This window comes from Elgaria multicarinata, chromosome 6 (assembly GCF_023053635.1).
Source record: "Elgaria multicarinata webbii isolate HBS135686 ecotype San Diego chromosome 6, rElgMul1.1.pri, whole genome shotgun sequence".
NCBI lineage: Eukaryota > Metazoa > Chordata > Lepidosauria > Squamata > Anguidae > Elgaria > Elgaria multicarinata.
Window position 1 is genome coordinate 82,743,179 of NC_086176.1, and position 20,599 is coordinate 82,763,777.

The 20,599-nt window shown below is 38.2% G+C and overlaps 1 protein-coding gene across 4 annotated transcripts in view; it reads left to right on the plus strand.

The window, feature by feature from the left end:
• TNPO1 (transportin 1) overlaps positions 1-20,599 on the plus strand; it is a 96,404-nt gene that overhangs the window by 59,135 nt on the left and 16,670 nt on the right. For all 4 annotated transcript variants that reach the window (XM_063127920.1, XM_063127921.1, XM_063127919.1 and 1 more), the window contains 11 exons: positions 807-882; positions 3,398-3,547; positions 6,014-6,120; positions 10,973-11,106; positions 11,954-12,035; positions 14,280-14,402; positions 15,426-15,544; positions 16,657-16,717; positions 18,116-18,284; positions 18,473-18,625; positions 19,426-19,651. In XM_063127920.1, coding sequence (XP_062983990.1) covers positions 807-882; positions 3,398-3,547; positions 6,014-6,120; positions 10,973-11,106; positions 11,954-12,035; positions 14,280-14,402; positions 15,426-15,544; positions 16,657-16,717; positions 18,116-18,284; positions 18,473-18,625; positions 19,426-19,651 — 1,400 coding nt within the window. The remainder of the gene's footprint in view (positions 1-806; positions 883-3,397; positions 3,548-6,013; positions 6,121-10,972; positions 11,107-11,953; positions 12,036-14,279; positions 14,403-15,425; positions 15,545-16,656; positions 16,718-18,115; positions 18,285-18,472; positions 18,626-19,425; positions 19,652-20,599) is intronic.

The following is a 20,599-nucleotide window of genomic DNA, read 5'->3' on the forward strand; positions in this document are numbered from 1 at the left end:
TGTTCTGATAGTGCAGTTTTTCATTGTAGCCTAAGTCTGAAATCCTCTACACAGTCCCAAGAAAGTCCAATTGAACTCAATGGGACCTCTTTCTGAGTAGATGTGAATATGAACGCTCTGAAGTTTTAACAGGTATACTTAGGTCAAATGAAATCTTTGCCCTGGATTTTTCAGGCTTGACACAAGAGTAAGCCTCTTGAGTTTTACAGAGTTGCACCAGCAGACAATTGTGAGGATCAGTCTGTGAGCAATTTTCAGTACTGGTTTCGAAGGCAACAAAAATCTAGGCAAACCTTTGAAAGTTAATGACTGAGGCTGGGTGAGACCAGCAGAGAAACTGATTTGCTGCCATTTGCTGTGGATCTGGATGGTTCCTGTATATGCCATTCCTCACTGAGCAGGAGAGATGAATGGACTGCATTGCACATGTACCCAGCACAGAACTACAAAAGAGTGCTGCCTGGATGGATGTTTGAGGAAAAAGGGGAGACAGTATCATGCATGCATGCCACATGGAGCTGGGATATATCTCTAGTATTTCCAATCATGGTTTTCAGAGGCAAATGCTATTAGCCATTGGCAACCAGTTGACTGGCTAATAACAAGACTGTGTGAGATGTGCTGAACTACTTGCTATATAGTGTTTGTGGTCCTAGTTACACTTGGTCAATAGTTAGATGTTTTAGAATTCCAGCAGCTTTGCTCTACTTAAAAAAAATATTTTAGCCAGTTCTAACTGTGTAATAAGATTTTTTAGTTCTTCACATCTGACATGAAATGGTCTTTAACAGAATGCTCTACTCTAGAAACTGGAACAACTCAATCAGTATCCAGACTTCAACAACTACCTGATCTTTGTTCTTACAAAGCTAAAATCTGAAGGTGAGTCACTCGTTCTATACCATTTTACTAAGTACCTGCAGAACTAGATCAAATAGGGTGCTCTTTAGGTTTCTGAGGTTTTTTTTTTTTTTGTAGTTTTTACTCACCGAGACTTTGTAAATTAGATTTGCCCACCAGACTGGATTACATATATTTTTTCCTTATGTTGTGATCCCAAGAACAGTTACTTTGAAATAAATGCAATTTGCTTCCTAGTAAATATGTTTTGGATAGGACTGTGACAGTTCCGGGAGTCTCCTTTAAGAAAAAAGTAAATGTCTTCATGCTTGTAAAACACTAGCATAGTCTGACATGGCTACAATATTTTATGAAGAGGCAACATTTGTTCTAGGGCAAGGTTTTTTTTAACTAATTGTTTATGGAAAGAAAGTGATGGTAAACTTTGTACAAACCACCTCTTAACTGGAGAGAAGAAGCAGGTGACCTCTGCTTAAAAGGATGTACGAAGGAGTTCTATGGTTCTGCTAGCTTCCATATAGTGCTGTTTTAGTTCTTCTTTTGTACAAGTCAGTACTGCCAATTGTTTAAATATTTTATGCCCCTTTAGTAGTCTAGCTCACTACAGTTTAACAATGACATAGCATAGGATCCACTGTGCTCCACTTTCTTTAAAAGAAATAAATAAATTCCTGCTTTTGATGCATGGCTCCTTGCTGAGGACATCTGAAGACTAGGGATTGCATTCATAATGATGCATTTCCTGCTAAATTATACAAGATCCTGAATTCTAGCTAAATGTGGTATTTGGACCATCAAAAACCCAGTGATTCATATGACAGTAGGATGTGATCTGTGCACAAGGAGTATACCTGTGGTTTGGGTTTTGTCCTTCTATTTGTATACCTCTAAGAGTGCAATCCTACCTATGTCTATATTCCCAGGTAAGTGAGTGTAGGGTTGCAGCCAGAGTCTGGTTGTTCAGTCCTTGAACATTTCCCAACAGAAGGCTATATGTTAAAACCCTTTAGAACATATTTTACTGAATCAGCAGTGGGGTACATTCTAAGCTCAGAATTTCAGAGTCTAGCCTAGTTCACAGAATCATCTAGCAAGGAGCAAAAGTATTCTCTGTCAAAGTGCCCCAAAATATAGTTAAAATAATTCTTTATTAAGATTTGCTTCAGCAGGTTATTGGAAAAAGAAATCTGTACTAAATGTTTTAGTAAAATAATAATAATAGAACTAACCATGAATTAACTGCAAACTATATAGTGATTTATATTATCTTTTATCATCATACCTTAAGTGGTAGCTTTCTATTCTTATGCAAAGAAAACTAAATTTTCTCTTTCAAATTGATTTCATTGTAGTAAAAATACAAAAACCATTGACCTTAAGCATTTTTTATTTGTTGGGGGAGATTATATAGCAATCCTATACCATATTAGAGGTGTATTCACATTAGAAGATGTGAATACTTGTGTTTGAAGAATACTTGTGTTTGAAGAAACTCTGGATAGTGTGAGGCATTGCTCTCAAGATGTTAATTGGTGCCATTGCCTCAGTTCTTTATTGTGAGGTATGAAGTAGGGAACAAACGAAAGATATATTTTTGGCAATGTGAACGCTGTCATAAGACGGTTCATATATCCTATAATCAATTGTGTTTCAAAGCAAGAGAATATTTGACTGGGTTCAGACAACACAATAAGCAACAGTGGTTAAAATAGTCAATGGTTAGTTATTTAACCAACAGTTGAAATAACCAACACTGTGCAGAATTGGCTATTTGAACCACCTTTGGTTATCGTGTTGTGTGTGGGGTTATTTCCTTGGCCACTGTGGCTTATTTGTCAACCACAAAGTAGCAAGGCAAGAGTGGTCAAAGCAGTGGCTGCCACTCATACAGGTTGCAGGATAAATTTTCAGCAGCAATGGCTGATGGGATAAAAATGGGAGGACTGAGTGGGGAGAGAGGGTGAGGGAATGAATGAGTCAACTCAGCATAGACTAATAGTCAACTCAATGCTGATCCTAATCCATACCATGTTTGGTTATTATGTTGAGTGGGGAGTACCCCCTAGTTAAACAGCTGTTGAGTTGATTATCATCTCACCATTGACTACTGAGTTGTCTGAACACAGCCATAAGACCTGATTTGGACTATGTTTGTGAGCGATTGGGAGCATACTTGCACAGTCTTGCATGCAAACCTGGTCATTGTGTAGGATCAGGATCACAACTGAAAACCTTTTCTATGTAATGGCTGCCTTCCTATCAAGTGTTTGGGCTTTTTAATGGGCCTTTTAATTTTAACAAATGGGGCTATGTTTCTGCCATATGAAATGGTGGTGTTCAAAGCTCCTGTAGGGTCTTAATGATTTATTATTTTACTAAAACATTCTAAAAAAAAATCTTTTAAAAATTTTTTATAATGCAACCCTATACATATCTACTTGCTTGGAAGTAAGTCTTGTTGAGTTCAGTGTGACTTCCTCCCAGATAATATAGGATTGCAGCCTAATTGTCTTTTTTTAAAATGCTCTTGTTACAGATGAACCAACGCGGTCATTGAGTGGTCTCATCTTGAAGAATAACGTGAAAGCTCACTTTCACAATTTTCCTAATGGAGTAACTGACTTCATTAAAAGCGAATGCTTAAACAATATTGGTGACTCCTCTCCACTAATCAGAGCCACTGTAGGTGAGTTGTGGATATCTAAAGGTGTCTGAAGTCCTGGGTTGGGGTGTTTTTTGTTTGTTTGTTTTTTAGTGACTTATCCCATATTGTGCTGAATGACTAGCAAATTTTTGAGTCTTCTAAAGGGTTTCTTAAAGATTGCTTTAAAAAAATGTCAGTGATTGAGGGGTTCAAATATGTCAACATATTAAATATTGTAATACATATTAAGTTACTATGATATATATTATGCCCATTGCTACATTCAGACATAAATTTAATAAAGCTTTCCAAGCCCTCTGTTCATATTGTCGCAGAAAATGACCTGGTTGATGTTTTTCTCCTTTAGATGTTTTGTTTTAAGTGATGTTTCTTGCCAAGTTGTATTTAAAATAAGTTCTTCCTTGGTTAGTAGAAGCGTGGAGCAGACAGCAAAGGCAGGGCCTACATTGAACGAACCTTTTATGTCCTTCCTGAAGAGGAGAGAACTTGCCAAGGCAGAGCAGGGTTGATTTGCTGCTCCTGAGCTTTGCTTGGGAGTTGGCCTACCAGAATGACATTTCTTCTTTTCTTCCCACCATCAACTCTGAAGTCAGGCACCACTAGGATCAGCACTTCTGACCTCCCCTGCCCCAAGGGCCACCCTTCCTTTTATTTCCTGTTGCTTTTTTAAAAACAAACAAACAAACACAACTTTTTGGCAGAAAATTTTATCTTCATGGCTAAACATTGAAATGGGTTGTAAACTTCCACTGACTATAATATTTATTACTGGCCCTAGTACTGTTGAAAGTATTAGTATGCTATATGTTGCTGCAGGTAAACAGAAAATAATTGCTTTTTGCCAGTCTTTACATGGAAAAGGTGGTCATTGGAGACAGGAGCGTGATATTTTGACTTGTGGTAGAGAAAGATGAATCACAGTTTGCTTCAAGGAAGCAATTACTTTTAAAGTCTATTAGATTCAGTGAGTGTATAGTTGGCTAATGTCTGTAATGTTTAAATGCTTTACGCTGGACTGCTGAGTTCAGTGTAGAGGAGACAGTTCAGTCTCCTCTACACTTTCCCCTAATGTTGACAAATAACCAGTGTCAGACTTTTGAAGTGTAACATTCTAAAAACTATGTAGAGTCAAGCATAGAGATAATAATTTGTTTTGCTGGAGAGGAGGAGGGGAACATATTTCCTTTGTCACAGGCACATTTTGCAAATGGAAGTGTTTTCTTAGCTGTATCTACAAACTACAATATTAAAGAAGGATTATATGAATCAGTGTTCCACAAATAGACAGTTTAAGAGAAGCTATTTATACTAGTAGGTTGATCCTGTTGACCACTACTTTGATGTAGCCATCCAGCATCTTATACCTTGATTCCAAGTATGTTTAATCAGAAGTAAGTCTCTTACTCCCAAATAAATGTACGTACATAGGTTTGCAGCATTAGTTTTAGGTTACAACACATTCCAGGTTGTTTCTATGAAGTTTTCAACATAATGTCCTGTGTCATGTGGTTTGTTTGATTTGTTACTTACTAATATTCCCATAATTCATGTTAACTCATCAAAATGCAAGTGATTTTCTAATTCTGTGGATTAGTGTCAATTTTAAAAAAACTTTTAAATGTCTTCAGTCTAAAATAGTGAGCTTTTTCCTGTGCTTTGAAAGCATTTCAGAGATCTTTCAGTTGACAGCAGATGAATAGCTTAGCAGAGAATAGCAGTTCCATGGTCTGAACCTAGGAAATGGTTTGTTACAGCACAGACCCAAAATTCAGCTTTAATTTGGTCAATTTTAAGATTCTAATGCAAAATTCTTGGTTTTTCCATCCTTGTGTAGTGTTATAACTTGGCAGTCAACTGTGCGTCCCCAATTGCTTTTTAATGCCTGTTGGCAGCCATACTAGAACCATGTAACATTGCCCTGTCACTCGACTAGGGAAGGGAACCCTTCAGCCTTCCAGATATTGTTGGTACTTACCAGTGTTGTCAGGTATGCTGGGAGATGGAGTCCAACAACATCTTGAGGGCTACAGCTTGCCCATCTGTGCACTAGAAAACAGAAGAGCTGCATGTGTAGCTGCGGTCAACTGCACTGGATATCTCTCCCCCCCGCACCTTCCCTATAGTGCCTCTTCTAGCAGTGGAGATAGAACTGCTATCTACATGCACACTATTAAAGAAGGTGCTGCTTTGGAAAGTTGCTTCCATCACTCATTTATTCTTCTAGCTTTAGAAAATAGTGGACTTGGGAGTAAGGAAATTCTTTGTAAAAATTAACTCGCTATTCTCAGCTTCGAGAATCAATCCCCCTTTTTATATATATTTTCTGTATGAAAGGTAAAATCTATAATATCCAGGCACTGAAAGAAGAAAATAGTCACCTTTTTCATCTTGCCTAATTTACTTTTATGTTTGTACAACAGAAAAATATATCAAACTCAGAGTTGGTAACTTTATTATCTTTTTAAACATTCTTTCCAACAATCCAAGGTATCCTGATTACAACCATTGCCTCAAAAGGAGAATTGCAGAATTGGCCTGAACTCTTACCAAAGCTTTGTAGCCTGCTGGATTCGGAGGATTATAATACTTGTGAGGTGAGCTTTTTCATCTAGGACTGTCTCTACATTTGGTAGACAATAACTGAGTTTTAATTTTTTTTAAAAAAAATTGTTACGGTCATTGACCAGAACCAATAAAAACATTAATAACAAACGGACAGTCCCAAACACATACATACATTACTAAATTACATACATTCAAACTACATCATAAATTAATGTTTTCCCCAGTTCTCTAGCTCAGCAGTGCAGTAGTCTGTTATTTTTACCTTTTTCATGTGATCCTACCTGTAAACTTCCATAAAGTGATTTAAATTATTCTGCTTACCCAAACACATTAGTATTACTATGTTGACCATAAGAGGATGGCAGAATTCCCAATGAAAAGAGGATGAAATATTGGAGGTGTTGTTGTATAGTACACAAGTATTCAGATGTGCTTTCTTATGTCAGTGTAATCCTATATAAACAGAATATCTATTGTCTAACATCTTGACTGCCAGTAACTTGGGGGACCTCCAAGATAGCAGGATAATCAAGGCTGCATTGGTAAATGTTTACATTTATGTTATCTCATTAATATATACCCTTCTTGGATGTCTGGAGATACTTTAGGCAACCAACCTTATAGGGTTGTAAGTTTTGATTTTCAAAATTAAATTTAAGTTAAGTTGAAAACATTTAATTTTTTTAACATAGTGAGTGTTTAAAGAAAAATCTTGTGCTAAATTTATTTTGTATTAGCATTTTAAAAGAAGTATCTTTTTTTCATTGGAGTAGTGAAACTGTGGTAATTGCAGTGTTCAGATAGTCTATTCGGCTTGATGGAAAGTAAAGAACACAGTAAAATATAGGGATTGGTATCAAATAAATAGAGCTAAAAATGTCAATTGGTTTCTGATTCAAAATGAGGTGCTTTGAATTGGATCTCTTCCATTTAACTGTTGAAAGCACTATAGTGAATAATATGTGTCCCCGTCCCCCCGCAGTGGTAGTAGGGCAGTCTGTAAACTGGGATTGCTTCCCCTACTGCAGCAGTGGGCAGCCTGCAGGCCACATGTGGCCCGTAGAGGCCTACTATGCAGCCTTCTGCAGGTTCCCTGTCTCCCAGAAGTCTCCTCCCAAGTCCCCCACATACGCTGCTACAATTGTGCTAGGGAGGAAAGCATGTCAGGATGACTCATTGTACTTCCTGTTTCACAGCACATTTGGGGGAACTGCTGGGAAGCAGGGCGCACAAAGGGAGTCGTCCCTGCTCTTCCTGTTACCCCAACAAAATCGAGCTCCTTTACATTGCGTGCCATTAATATGTGTTAATTATACATATTGCCCCAGTGGGTTGTAGTTGGCCATACAGCTCAGTGGGCTGTAGTAGGGCGGAATATCTGCTCCTAGGAATTGCTTCAATGTATATATCCCACAATCAGTCCAATCTGGATTACATCAAATGGTTAATTTGGCATGTGAATAGGGGTCAAAAAGAAATTCATGGACAAGTGTATATCACACTTCTCTAGTTGGTGTAAGAGTAGGTGGGGTTATTTCTTCTCTACATAGATGAGTGGACTCCAGTGCTATCCATGGAAGGATTGGTGTCAAGTAGTGAGATTCTAATTCTATTTTTGATGAGGTGTCAGGAGAGGTAGGGCGTTGCCACTTTTGTGTGCTTTCCTGTCTTAAGCTTTGTGATATAAGCTTAAAACAGAAAAGTTGAAGCCTTTCTTTGGTTGGCAGTTGCGGTTTTTTTGAGAGAACCTTGAGGGAGAAAATCCCCAGATAAACTTACGAAAGAGAGTATTAAACTTTTGGAAATACTTTTGTGGGATATGAAGAGGGATGCCACAAAGGTCATACATTATATGAGACAGAACTTTCATTTTCATTGTTCTAAATTTAAGTAAATCTGTGATGCTAACACAATTTAGTTTGATCATTTGAAAAATATCCCTGGGGATTTTAATATCCAAGTATGTTATATTATTGGGGCACCAGTTAAATTGCCGTCTAGAGAATGTATTCATGCCCAACGTGTTCATGCCCAGAAGCATCAGTTCAGATGTTCCCCAGTTAATGGTATATCCAGAATGGAGCCAAAAAGTATTGATTAGTATAATAAGCTCTGGAATAGAAGTCTCAGGTTTGTCAACAAATAGCAACATATCATCTGCTTACAATATTGTTTTATTATAATCGGTGCCCCCTTGAATCAGTCCATGAATGCCATTGCTGTACTGAATAGCACTTGCAGTGGGGTTCAGACAAAGTTCAATTATCAGGAAGATTGGCTCAGCCAACAGATTCTGAATCGGGAGGAGCACGCCCTGCACCCTCAGTTCCTTTAGCTCTTCATAAAAAGGTTCAGGTTTCTAAAGATCAATCTCTCTGAAAGTCCTTCCAATTATTGGTTAATAACATTTTACTAGGGTCTAGTGCGTGGGAGCACAGAAGCAGATGCCTTAATAGCACTGTGGCTAAAGTGGTTTCTTTATGGATATCCCTAGAAAGGAACTGGAACGTGAGACAATGCGGATCTGATCACTCTCTCTTCAGGTTTATGCTAGAGCGCCACTAATCTCTTATGGGGTTGGGGACCTAGTAACATGATTTCTAATGCCTCCAGGGGATTTCCAGCTCTTCTGGTTGGTGGTCCTGTTGGGATTTTGGTTGACCTTTGGATCATAGAGACATTCTGGACTTTTGACATGATGGCAGATAGTACCTATACACTCTCTCCTATGTCATATAACCAAACCTCATCCCCTTCGTTTTCAAGAAGCTGGTGGTGGTGAAATGAGCAGGATAACTGCTAGAGCACAAGTGGCAAAAGACCAAGTCCAACAAAACACGTTAGAGCCCATTTTAGGGCTTATTCTGTGGGGTCAACAGTAGCAAAAAGGTCTTGCTTCACCACCTTTGGGGCTGTCCAGCAGAACTTTTTCTGAATGGTGAAAGACCTATTATAGCCTGACCAAAGGAAAGATGAGCTCGACCCTTGGAGGCCCACAATGAGCTAAAGACTTTGTGGATAAAACCATTCATATCCGCTCTGACTTGGACACATAGTCCAGATCCTGTCCTTCGTGGAACTGACACTCCACCTAGTCAGATTTCGATGAACACATTTCAGCTTGTGCAATGTGAAAATGTGGGGAAGATTCATAGAGAGGTACAAGCTACCACATGTGCTCTGAATCCTTGCTCACCTTGACTAATGAAAATTGCCAGACAGGGTTGCAGGATTTAGTAATAACTGTCTCATTAAGGGGCTGGGTGGGGTCCTGGCAGCTTTTTAAAAGGTTGTAATGAAGCCCCTCTTTGAAGAGGGGCAGGGGTAGAAATTTTAGGCACATCCAATCTGAACAACTATCACCCGGGCTCAAATCTTCCTTTTTTGTGCTAGGTATTTAAGCACCTGGTGGCAGGCCAACTCCAGGGTTTTCATGGATGAAACTGGAAATGAGCCAGTTTCTGTTGAGTTTGGGTTTTTTTTGTATGAAACTGGAAAGGAGCCAGATAAATCTGTCTGACTTCTGTCCCTGATATCAGGATTGAAACTGCCCTGGTCACTTTGGTGGATGACTTGCGCTAGGAGATGGCTAGGAGTGCAACTCTGCTGATTCAGTTGGCAGCTTTCTGTACAATTGACTTTGGTTTCCTTCTGGACAGTCTAGCTGTGAGAAAACATGGGGCCACTGTGGTTGCTTGGGTCCCTCTTAGAAGGTAGGAAGGTCTAAATGATTCTGATGGGGAGTGGAGGGTATAAATTAATAAACTAAACTAAATCTTTGCCTGGATCTTTCAAAAGCTCTCTTCATGGGAGAGTGTTGTTGTTTCTCTGTTTTTATCCTATTTTCGTGTGCAAGTTCTGCACGAGATCCTCCTCAAATTGTCAGGGCCAATTAGGTTGGGGCTAGGTGACTTTCAGAGCCTTCTTTAAGAGCCACCAGCTGGACTTAGTCCCTCAATTTCACAAGACTTTACTTTATTGATATATAGTTGTCTGTGGGACTTTGGTAGAATAGTTTTGTAGAATGTTTTAAAAGCTGGTAGTTCTCCTTGGTGGTCATCTACACACTTTTACTACCCAGATATCTATCTAAACTATGTTATAGACTGCTGTGCTGCCACTAGGCGGGAGAGAAGAGAATGTTGTTACTTGCCAATGACGTACATATGTCTATGTGTGACATACACAAATAATGATGCTAGTTAGGGACTCATGCGACAGTCATGCTTTCCTTCCCTAAATTCTTTCTTTCTTTCTTTCTTTCTTTCTTTCTTTCTTTCTTTCTTTCTTTCTTTATTAATTACATTTTTATACCACCCAATAGCCGGAGCTCTCTGGGCGGTTCACAAAATATCCATGTTGACATTTCCTTAGCCACCTTCATCCAGTTTCCACTGTAATGCCATAGCCACAATTGAGATGTAAGAATTTTATTCCTGCACTGCTCTAGCAGAGTTTGAGCAAGCTTTTCTTGGATAACATCACTTCTTATTTGCTGTTAGGAGTGATCTCAGTTGACTGACTGCTCTTCTCTCACTAGGAAGAGCAGGGATTTCCCCTACTTGTTGACATTCAGTGGTTCTTTTACCAGGTGCCTCAGTTCTTGAGGAGGCTGGTTCTTTTCAGAAGAAAGGCTTGGCCTGGGGCTGAACCAGGAGAACCACTTCATTCCTGGAGCCCAGGTTCCTAGTCTGGTGGTTTGCCTAATCGATTCAAGTAGGATTATCCTTTGCTTGATTGTTTTAATCTAGAGAATGCTATCAAATGTATTTGGAATACAGACTGCACTGAAATAAGAAGGTAAGGATTTGCAAATTAGTAATATGTCTGATAACTCTACATAATTTTCTGAAAAAGATTGAACATGTATTTACTTGACAGGGTGCATTTGGAGCTCTTCAGAAGATTTGTGAAGATTCTGCTGAAATCTTAGATAGTGATGCATTAGATCGACCTCTCAATATCATGATCCCTAAGTTTTTACAGTTCTTCAAGCACAGCAGTCCAAAAATAAGGTAAGAGATTAGCCTCCCCACCAACGCACACATTTCAGCAACTTTTGTGGGGAGCATTTCAAATATGGTTAATGTGAATATTAATGTAAGCCAAATATTTTCTGTTAAAGCTTCTAATTATTTGCTAGTTCCTGGAACCTTAGTAATCATACTTTGCTCTACCGGAAATGCTTTGCTGGTTTTCTAACATCAAACACATTGCATGAAAGCCCGATTCACCTGGTGTACTAGGCAGGGAAGATTTTGTAAATTCGAAAAGTCAGTTCTTTTTGCCCAGTGTTGTTGATATATTGCAACTGATGTGCCACAACTGATTGTATGCGGTAAAGCAATTAGTTAACTCTTGTAGTCTTACCTAAAAAGTGAATTGCTGGATATCATCAGCAATTCACTGGATATCATCAGTCAACCTACCCAGTTTTCTGGTGGTATCTTGCTGGACTGTGATGGTTTTCATCTATCCCTGATTTTGGTGTCTCATACTGCTCAATTGGGCAAACACCCAGGTGTCAGGGGGTGGCGGACACCTTTGGGAAGAACCTTGGCTTCAGAGCTGTGCTTAAAAATTCAATGTTTGGACTTGATTGCAGGCTTCTTTGGATTCCAACCAAAGTTGCTGTTGCTGTTTAGTACCTACAATATGCTTTGGAAAGTACAGCTGGCTATAACTGGGGCAGAATATTCTTGTTGTTTCTTGAGTCTTTTCCTGAGTGGAAAATAGTTGGTATAGACACACCTGTTCCTTTTGCAAATAAAATTAAAACCTGATTTGATTTTAAAAAGAAGATGCATTTTCTGGTTTATTTGCACCTCAATATTTGATGCAAGAATTTTTCTCCTTTTGTAGGTCCCATGCAGTTGCTTGTGTCAATCAATTTATCATCAGTAGGACTCAAGCCCTTATGTTGCACATTGATGCATTTATTGAGGTAGGTGGTTCTGTTTGTTATTGCTTGACATCAATGTGTTAGGATATTTGGAAAGATTAGAAATTTCTTAGAAATAAGTTTGCTCCTTTTTCTGAGAGTGCACCTAAAATTTGTGACAAAACTGTTTACATTTGTTATGGAAACGGATGACAAACTTGTAAGTCTTCAACCATCAACAATCAGGATAAGAATGGAAGTGATACAGTGCAAACGTATACACGTCTACTCAGAAGTAAGTCCTACTGAGTTAAATGGGGTTTACACTATGTAAGTGGGTATAGGGTTGCATCCTAAGTGTGTTAATCCATTGTAGAGCATAGAGCTCTATAGAATAGGTGTGTTTTATGCAGAGGTTGGTGAGAAGATCCTGACTTCAGTTCTATTTTAATATATCTGGGCAAGGAATAGTCAATTTCCTCCTTTTTTTCCTTCCTGCTGTGACACTCTGTACTCCACTCAACCACCACTTAGAAAGCCTTTATTGTTCAATTTAGTGCTGTATATGCTAATATGGGTCCCAGCACAAAGATGGGCAAATTTTGAATAAGGGAACATGAGTAGCAAATAGTAGGCTAATGCTTCACTACCTTCCAGCACAATCAGTCAACAGAAAGGTAACATTAGTTGGTAGGAAAAGTAGAGCTATATTTACCTCCTTGCCTAGAAACAATATTTTTCTCTTGTTCATAATATCTGTTGCCTTCAACATGGGAAGAGACGAATTTCTATCATAGCAACTGTTTATATTTGGGTGGAGAGATATACTTTACACTTCAGGAAAAGAGTCTCAAACTTTCTAGATGCTTTTATAGAATTTGCTACTTTCAAATAGATATGTCACATTGGCCAATGTATCTTATCTGTTCCTACTATGGTCCCCTGCTTCTGGATAGGTTTGTTTGATGCAAGAGAATAGCAACGTCCCTTGTAAGAGATCGGTTTTCAACACTGCTTAATTTATTTATTTTTATTTATTTACTACATTTTTATACCGCCCAGTGGCCGAAGCTCTCTGGGCGGTTCAACATGGTGCTCTGTTGCTCCAAGACACAACCAGCTGTCGTAATCAGATTTACAATTGCCCTTATTTTTGGAGAAGTGGTTTGCTTTTCCTTATCCTGACAAAAATGTTGACTTTACTGGTATGCAATTAAAATGTTGGTGTCAACAAGAACTGATTCCTAGTCTCAATTCATATCCTGTTGGCACTTAGTTTTTATACTGTCTGTTTATGAAAACATGCTCAAGGCATTTTAAATAAAAACACATTAAACATCTGAGTAAAAAAATACAGTTAACAATAAACAGCTTTGGCAATCATAGTTTTGGCAATCATTAACCAGCAACTTTAAAACTGAGTGAGAGCTATAAAGTCCCAGAAAAACACAATGTAATGATAGTTTGATAAGACAGTTCTAGAACCAAACTCTTGTTTGGTTATACAATAGCTTCTAGCCAGGAAAGATACAATGCTAGCCTCAATAACCTTGTGTTCAAAGTTCCAGCTAGTCCAGTAGACGTGTGTCTGTTTGGGTTGACATATGCTCCCCACCCCCATTTTTAAACTTCCTTTGTCTTTATAATGCAGTAAAACTGTCTGCTGCTTTGAATTAAAGCTGTCAAGAAATTAACATCCTTAGGTCCATTTATTTCCTTCCAAATAATGGGGGCTAATGGACAGTATCCAGTGTCATTCTGGAAACTCAAATAGCGCTAGCTGAGCTCTGCAGAATATTTCCATTGTGCTATCAGCTGCTCATTATGCTTGGGGAGTCAGTTGTGCAAACAGTTGCAGAACTAGTTGCACAAACATAATGTTAGTTGGGTTCTCCTCTTGCACATGGTTTGGAACCTAGTTTCTGCTAGCACTACATTTGCCTGACACAGTTGGATACTGCCTATTGAAATAGAAATAGGAACTTGAAGCTTTTAAAACTTGATTTTGTTCTGACTTTATACTGTTAGTTTTACCCTACTCAGTGCCTGTTTACCCTACCCTGTGCCTGTTTGCATTCTCTTCCCCTCCTTATTGTTTTATTATGATTTTATTAGAATGTAAGCCTATGCGGCAGGGTCTTGCTATTTACTGTTTTACTCTGTACAGCACCATGTACATTGATGGTGCTATATAAATAAATAATAATAATAATAATAATAAGGGTAATGTGAATAGTTGCATTTTTTTACCTGGTAGATGCTGGAAACAATAGTTTTCTCTTGTTCACTATATCTGTTCTCTTACAGAATTTGTTTGCATTGGCTGGTGATGAGGAGCCTGAAGTGCGTAAAAATGTGTGTCGGGCTCTGGTGATGCTTTTGGAAGTTCGAATGGACCGCTTACTTCCTCATATGATTAGTATTGTTGAGGTAATTTTTCTGTGTTTTGTTTTGTTTAGACGCAAATGAAGATGGAAAGTATTGTAATGTATGGGGGGGGAAGAAACAGGCAAAATTCAGAATATCTACATGCATACATACACATTGGTTTAACAAAATTATTAAGAGGATAGGCTGTTGGAATTTGAATAAATTTTTGGCAGATGTGACTGCACTAAATTATATATGGCTCGTTGCTCATTGCAAATCAAATACATTGTTCAAGTTAATTTTAAATGTTCTTTTTTATGCTTGTGTGCTGTGGTCATTTGCCATCACCTGCATCAAGTATGGGTACTTAAAAACATCTGGTAAAACTCTTAATTCCTAGCTAAGGAATAGGAAGTAAATATAAATAGCAGTAGAAGTCTAGGTGCTGGTTCACACATGTGAAGTATATAGGATCACATGAAGAAACCACATTGTGAACTGAGCTATACATGCAGACAGTCTCCAGTGACTAGCAACCATTTCTGGGATCATAGTTTTTTCCAGTCACTGGAGATCAATGGCTGTTTCACATATGCGAATGAGCCCCTGGTCAAGCATGACATGTTTCAAGCTTGGAAATACCCTGCCAGCCAAACAAAACAGTTTGTAAAATTATATTATGATGCTGCATATTTGAAGATTACTACCATCCATCCAGAACGCTTACAGAGTATTGATTAAATGATAAGGCAGGGTACATGTAAAACTAGGGTTAGCAGAAGAATTTAGAGGAGCTGAGCCCTAAGTACTCTGACAGCACGAGTATAGTTAGCTGTTTATGAAATCTGAGCTTGAACATCAAAATGTGATACTGCTGGGACCATGTATAAAATACAAAAATAAAGGAATCAACTGTTACGTTCATACTTAGCTTGCACTTTCAGTGATGACAATGTCTGAAATATTAAAAATATTTTTTGTAAGCAATCCCTGTAGTGGTGGACTGTTACATTAAAGTTTAAATTAGATCACACTTTCAAAGAAAGTAATATTACTTTTTTACTTCCTTGGCATTGTGTGTAGTATATGCTACAAAGGACTCAGGACCAAGATGAAAATGTGGCTTTGGAGGCTTGTGAATTTTGGTTGACGTTGGCTGAACAGCCGATTTGTAAAGATGTATTATGTCGGCATCTTAGCAAGTAAGTTGACACAACTGCTTTGGCAGTTGCTTAGATGAGAGTGATCATTGATAATTTTGCAGTTGACACAGTGAAAGGAAGACAGACAGGCATATCTGTTTACTCAAATGCTGGCAAACCTTTTTCATAGTGGGGAATTTATGCATGGAAAATGGATGCTTAATTCCAGTGGGATTAAAGGGGTGGGCAAGTCTGTAAGTAGTTGTTAGTTCCATTACTACAGAGCGTCTCTTTCTGCCCAGTGGCCCACTAGCTAAACGTTCACCACACAAAGCCTCAGAAGAGTTAGTGTATGCCTCAGGGACAGCTCCATATTTTTGTGGGCAAAGAGGAAATTGTGTTACAGTCTTTTAAAGCATCAATAATGAATGTGATAGCAAAATTGCATGTATTCAGCTTTAGTTTGGGATAACATATCTCTTAAGGCGGTGGTTTTAGAAGTTACAGTGGAACTTTGTAGAGATTCAGGATTTTTGGAAGAAAGTAACAGATGCTGTTAGTAAATATGAAATCCTATTTCCATCTATGTCCCCTGTGAGATCCTTATTAGGAGATAACGAGGATGTGGTGTAATTAAATCAGGAACAGATGGATAATAGTTATCACAGCAAGAGTTGAAATAGTTAAGAAGTAGAATTATTGTGACGGTCTTTAGAGGATTGACTAAAAAGAGCTTTGGATATGCTATAGGATATAACATGTTTAAGCTTGAATATTTGATTAAGTTTTGTGAGGCTAGGGTAAAAGCTAATAAGATCAAAAAAATGAACTCAGTGCTTAGTATACTGAAATAGGTATAAATGAATGTTTCCTTAGAGATATTTTGAAAATGTTATGTATGCTTAAATATTCAGTGCCTTATAAAATTAAGAAGGTATTAATTTATTTTGATACGTAATTAATAAAAATGTGCTGATTGTGTGTCATTTAGAATGCTTTTCAAGTCTAATGCCCAAGCCCAGTTCCTTAACCATTGTTAAGTTATTGGACATGTTATATTAGCATGTGCTCTAGGAAACTTACATGAGTTTTAATGACATTGGAGATCCTCATTTAGTGCTAAATCCTGCTATGTTGCTAAGCAAATATTGAATCAAGTCCTTTCTCTGTAGGTTGATACCTGTTTTAGTAAATGGCATGAAATACTCAGAAATAGATATCATTCTATTGAAGGTAAGCATGATTTTATTTTCCCCATTATTGAAGAAATACTACTCAACAACTGCCTCTCATATTTGGTACCCTTTACAATGTTTTTTCTTCTTCTTACACATACAGCAAAATTTTACAGATTAAGCTGCAATATACCCATTTACCAGGGGGTAGGCTGCATTGAACTTAGTGGGCCATGCTTCTGAGTAGACATGGGATCATAGAATAGTAGAGTTGGAAGGGGTCTATAAAGCCATCAAGTCCAACCCCCTGCTCAATGCAGAAATCCACCTTAAAACATACCTGACAGATTACTGTCCAGCTTCATCTTGAAGGCCCCTAATATGGGAGAGCCCACAACCACCCTAGGTCATTGGTTCCATTGTCATCTTGCTCTAACAGTCAGGATGTTTTTCCTGATGTCCAGCCAGAATCTGGCTTCCTGTAAATTGAGCCCATTATTCTGTGTCTTGCATACTGGGATGATCGAGTAGATCCTGGCCCTCCTCTGTGTCACAACCTTTCAAGTATTTGAAGAGTGCTATCATGTCTCCCTTCAGTCTTTCAGCCTCTCCTTGTAGGGCTTTGTTTCTAGACCCCTGATCATTCTCGTTGCCCTCCTCTGAATCCCCTCCAGCTTGTCTGCATCCTTGTTGAAGTGTGGTGCCCAGAACTGGACACAATAATCAAGATGAACCCTAACCAATGCTGAATAGAGGGGAACTTTGTTGTGTATTTTAAACTTTTTTTTTTTACATTTCTTTTCCTATGTTTTAAAACGTATGTTTTAAGCTTTGTAATACCGCCTTGAGGCCCAGTATTGGGCAAAAGGCAGGATACAAATAAATATAATAATAAAAATAACTTTGAGGTGTCAACTCAGCATATGAAACTAACACACTAAGAGAGTAATCCTATGGTTCCTAGGAGAGCATCCCAAGGACCATAGGACTGCTTTTAAAGCCCCTCCAAGGTCAGACTCTGACCTCGGAAGGAGAAGTTGGAGCCCCCTGACATCTGGTGTGGAAAGAACTGCACCAGCTGTCACTCTGAGGTTGGAAAAGCAATTACAGCAGAAGAGGAAAGGGGGCGGGGTCCAGGGGGCAGTGAGGAGAAGAGACCAGAAAGGCCAGGATATGTTTTATCCTGAGCTTCTTCCAGCCTCCTACCCTCCTCCTCCAAAGCGCCCTCACCAGATGGGCTGAAAAGCCTGTCTAGTGAAAATCACCAAACACTTCTCCCACCCTGTTGACTTCAGCCCGGGAGGGCATAGAAATCTCTGCTGCCTCTGAGTTTGGAGGCTTCTGAGCAGCAAGGATGCAGTTGATAGGACTGCGCCCAAATAGTGCTTCAGAATGAGTAAAAGATTTCTAGAAGCATGCATCTTTCTTTAGGCTGCTGTTTGATTTCTGATAACAGGGAGATGTTGAAGAAGATGAAGCTATCCCGGATAGTGAACAAGACATAAGGCCCCGGTTTCACCGTTCACGGACAGTAGCTCAGCAGCATGAAGAAGATGGTATTGAAGAGGATGATGATGATGACGATGAGCTTGATGACGATGACACTATTTCTGACTGGAATTTAAGTAAGTAAAATACCCATAGGAAACACTTAATAAATTCCAAATACTGATGCAGTGATCTGCTCTTCTATGTGACTATTAAATTAGCTTAACAATCCTTGCCTTGATGGCAATTAGGCTACCCATCCCTGTTTATAACTAAAATGTGTCTCTTAAATATATTGGTCTTTGTTTCTTTTTTCGTTTTTTAGGAAAGTGTTCAGCTGCTGCTCTTGATGTCCTTGCCAATGTATTCCGTGATGAACTGCTGCCACACATTTTGCCTCTTCTAAAAGAATTGCTTTTTCATCCAGAGTGGGTGGTGAAAGAATCAGGCATCCTAGTTCTAGGAGCGATTGCTGAAGGTAATTAAATGTTGATATAAATAATAATAGTTTGTATAGCACCATCTATGTATGGTGCTTTATAAAGGCCAGGTGTGACAAGGTCCCTACCCCAAGGGATTACAATCTAAAACAGACACAAGGAAACACAGAGGAAGGGGGAAATGGAGGCATGGGTAAGCAGGGGGGAAATATATGATCACTTCAATTACATGTACTTTGGCTTAGTTACAATAAGGTATAGAGATTAGGGGGATGATCCAAGGGCTTCCCGGGAAAGGGAAGGTGTTATCTTTATAATTTTTTTAAGCAGATGATGTCTAACGATTTTCTCAAGTTATTTTGGTTGCTGCTGGAAGAAATATAGGATGCGTAATATATAGGTTTTTTTTAATTAATATTCATTTATTTAATTAATATTAAATAATTTAATTATTTTATCATTATTTTATCATTATCATTAATTTAATTAATATTCATTTCCATCTTGATCTTCCATATTGTGACCTCAACGTCTATATTTTCCCTTTGTATCAAGGGAATAAATTACTTTAATAAGCAGATTGTATACTGTTGGTGCTTCAGGTACTAGGACTGCAAGCTTTACTGACATCATTCGGGTTTCTCCATAAATTTGGAATGCGAATTTAGTATTTCCACCTTGCTTTTGCTTTGAGTAGTTAAGTGCCCATTAAAAATGTATTAGAATACTACACTCCCACAAGTTGACACCTTACTTTTTCCTGTTGACTTTACTGCTTTATGTGTACATGGAGGATTAGTTCAACTAAGGATTTTTAATTGGTATTATATTCTTACAGGCTGCATGCAGGGTATGATTCCATATCTTCCCGAACTAATCCCTCACCTTATTCAGTGCCTCTCTGATAAAAAGGCTCTTGTGCGCTCCATTACTTGCTGGACTCTTAGCCGCTATGCACACTGGGTAGTCAGTCAACCCCCAGACACGTACTTGAAGCCATTAATGACTGAGTTGCTAAAGCGTATCCTTGATAGCAACAAGAGAGTACAAGAAGCTGCCTGCAGGTAGGTCAGAGACATAAAAATAATATTGCTGACCCTCAAAGCACATGATGAAAACCAGTGATGTGGGCTGGAATTTTTTCCAGGGCTTTATTTTTCCATGGGAAATTTTCCATTTAATAAATTCATTAGTAACATGGATGGATGTTACTAATCCATTGGATCCATTAGAATGGATGCCAATTGCAAATACAGTATTTCTCAAATATAGCAGTTTCAAGTTTCCCTTAAATTTAGACAATGTAAGAAGTACATGTTGTTGTCCTATATAATATCACATTTTAATCACATTAAGTGTACTTTTATTTCCCCCCCCCCTCAAATATTTCAGTCAAATACTTGTATATTGGGACAAAAAAAATACATGGGATACTTTCTAGTTTTGTTTACTAAGTGCAAGTAAAATAAACTTGCTATATTAGACCGCTCACTAGTGCATCAGAAAATTTTCTCATGCAAATTTTCTGATGAAATGTACCATTTTTTTTTCTGGAAGACCCACATCACTAGCAAAGACACTCTTAATGCTTTTTATTTATGTTGCAGTATTCCATTTGTTTTTGTTGAACAGCTCTTCTTTAGATAAACATATTTTTGAGGATGTTATAGGAGATACTTCTGTTCTAAATGTCCTTACTGGGTATTTTTTCATTGATTTTTCTCTTTGCATTTTATTGTCAAGCTTAGAACGTGAATGCAGAATATTGTCAAGGAAGTGAATTCTGTTGTAGGCATTAAGAACTCAATCCAGAGACATTCAAGTAATTCAACACATGTGTTGGATCTCCTGACTTTTATTCCCCTTGGAACTGTAGCCCTTTATACTATGTGGCCAGCCATCTCTGAAACTTGGGAGCTTTAGAAAACTTTTTATAACTGTGTAGGTCTGATGTTCAAATTAACATTAGGAATTTCTGCACACTTACTGAATTATGACCTTTTTGATACTGA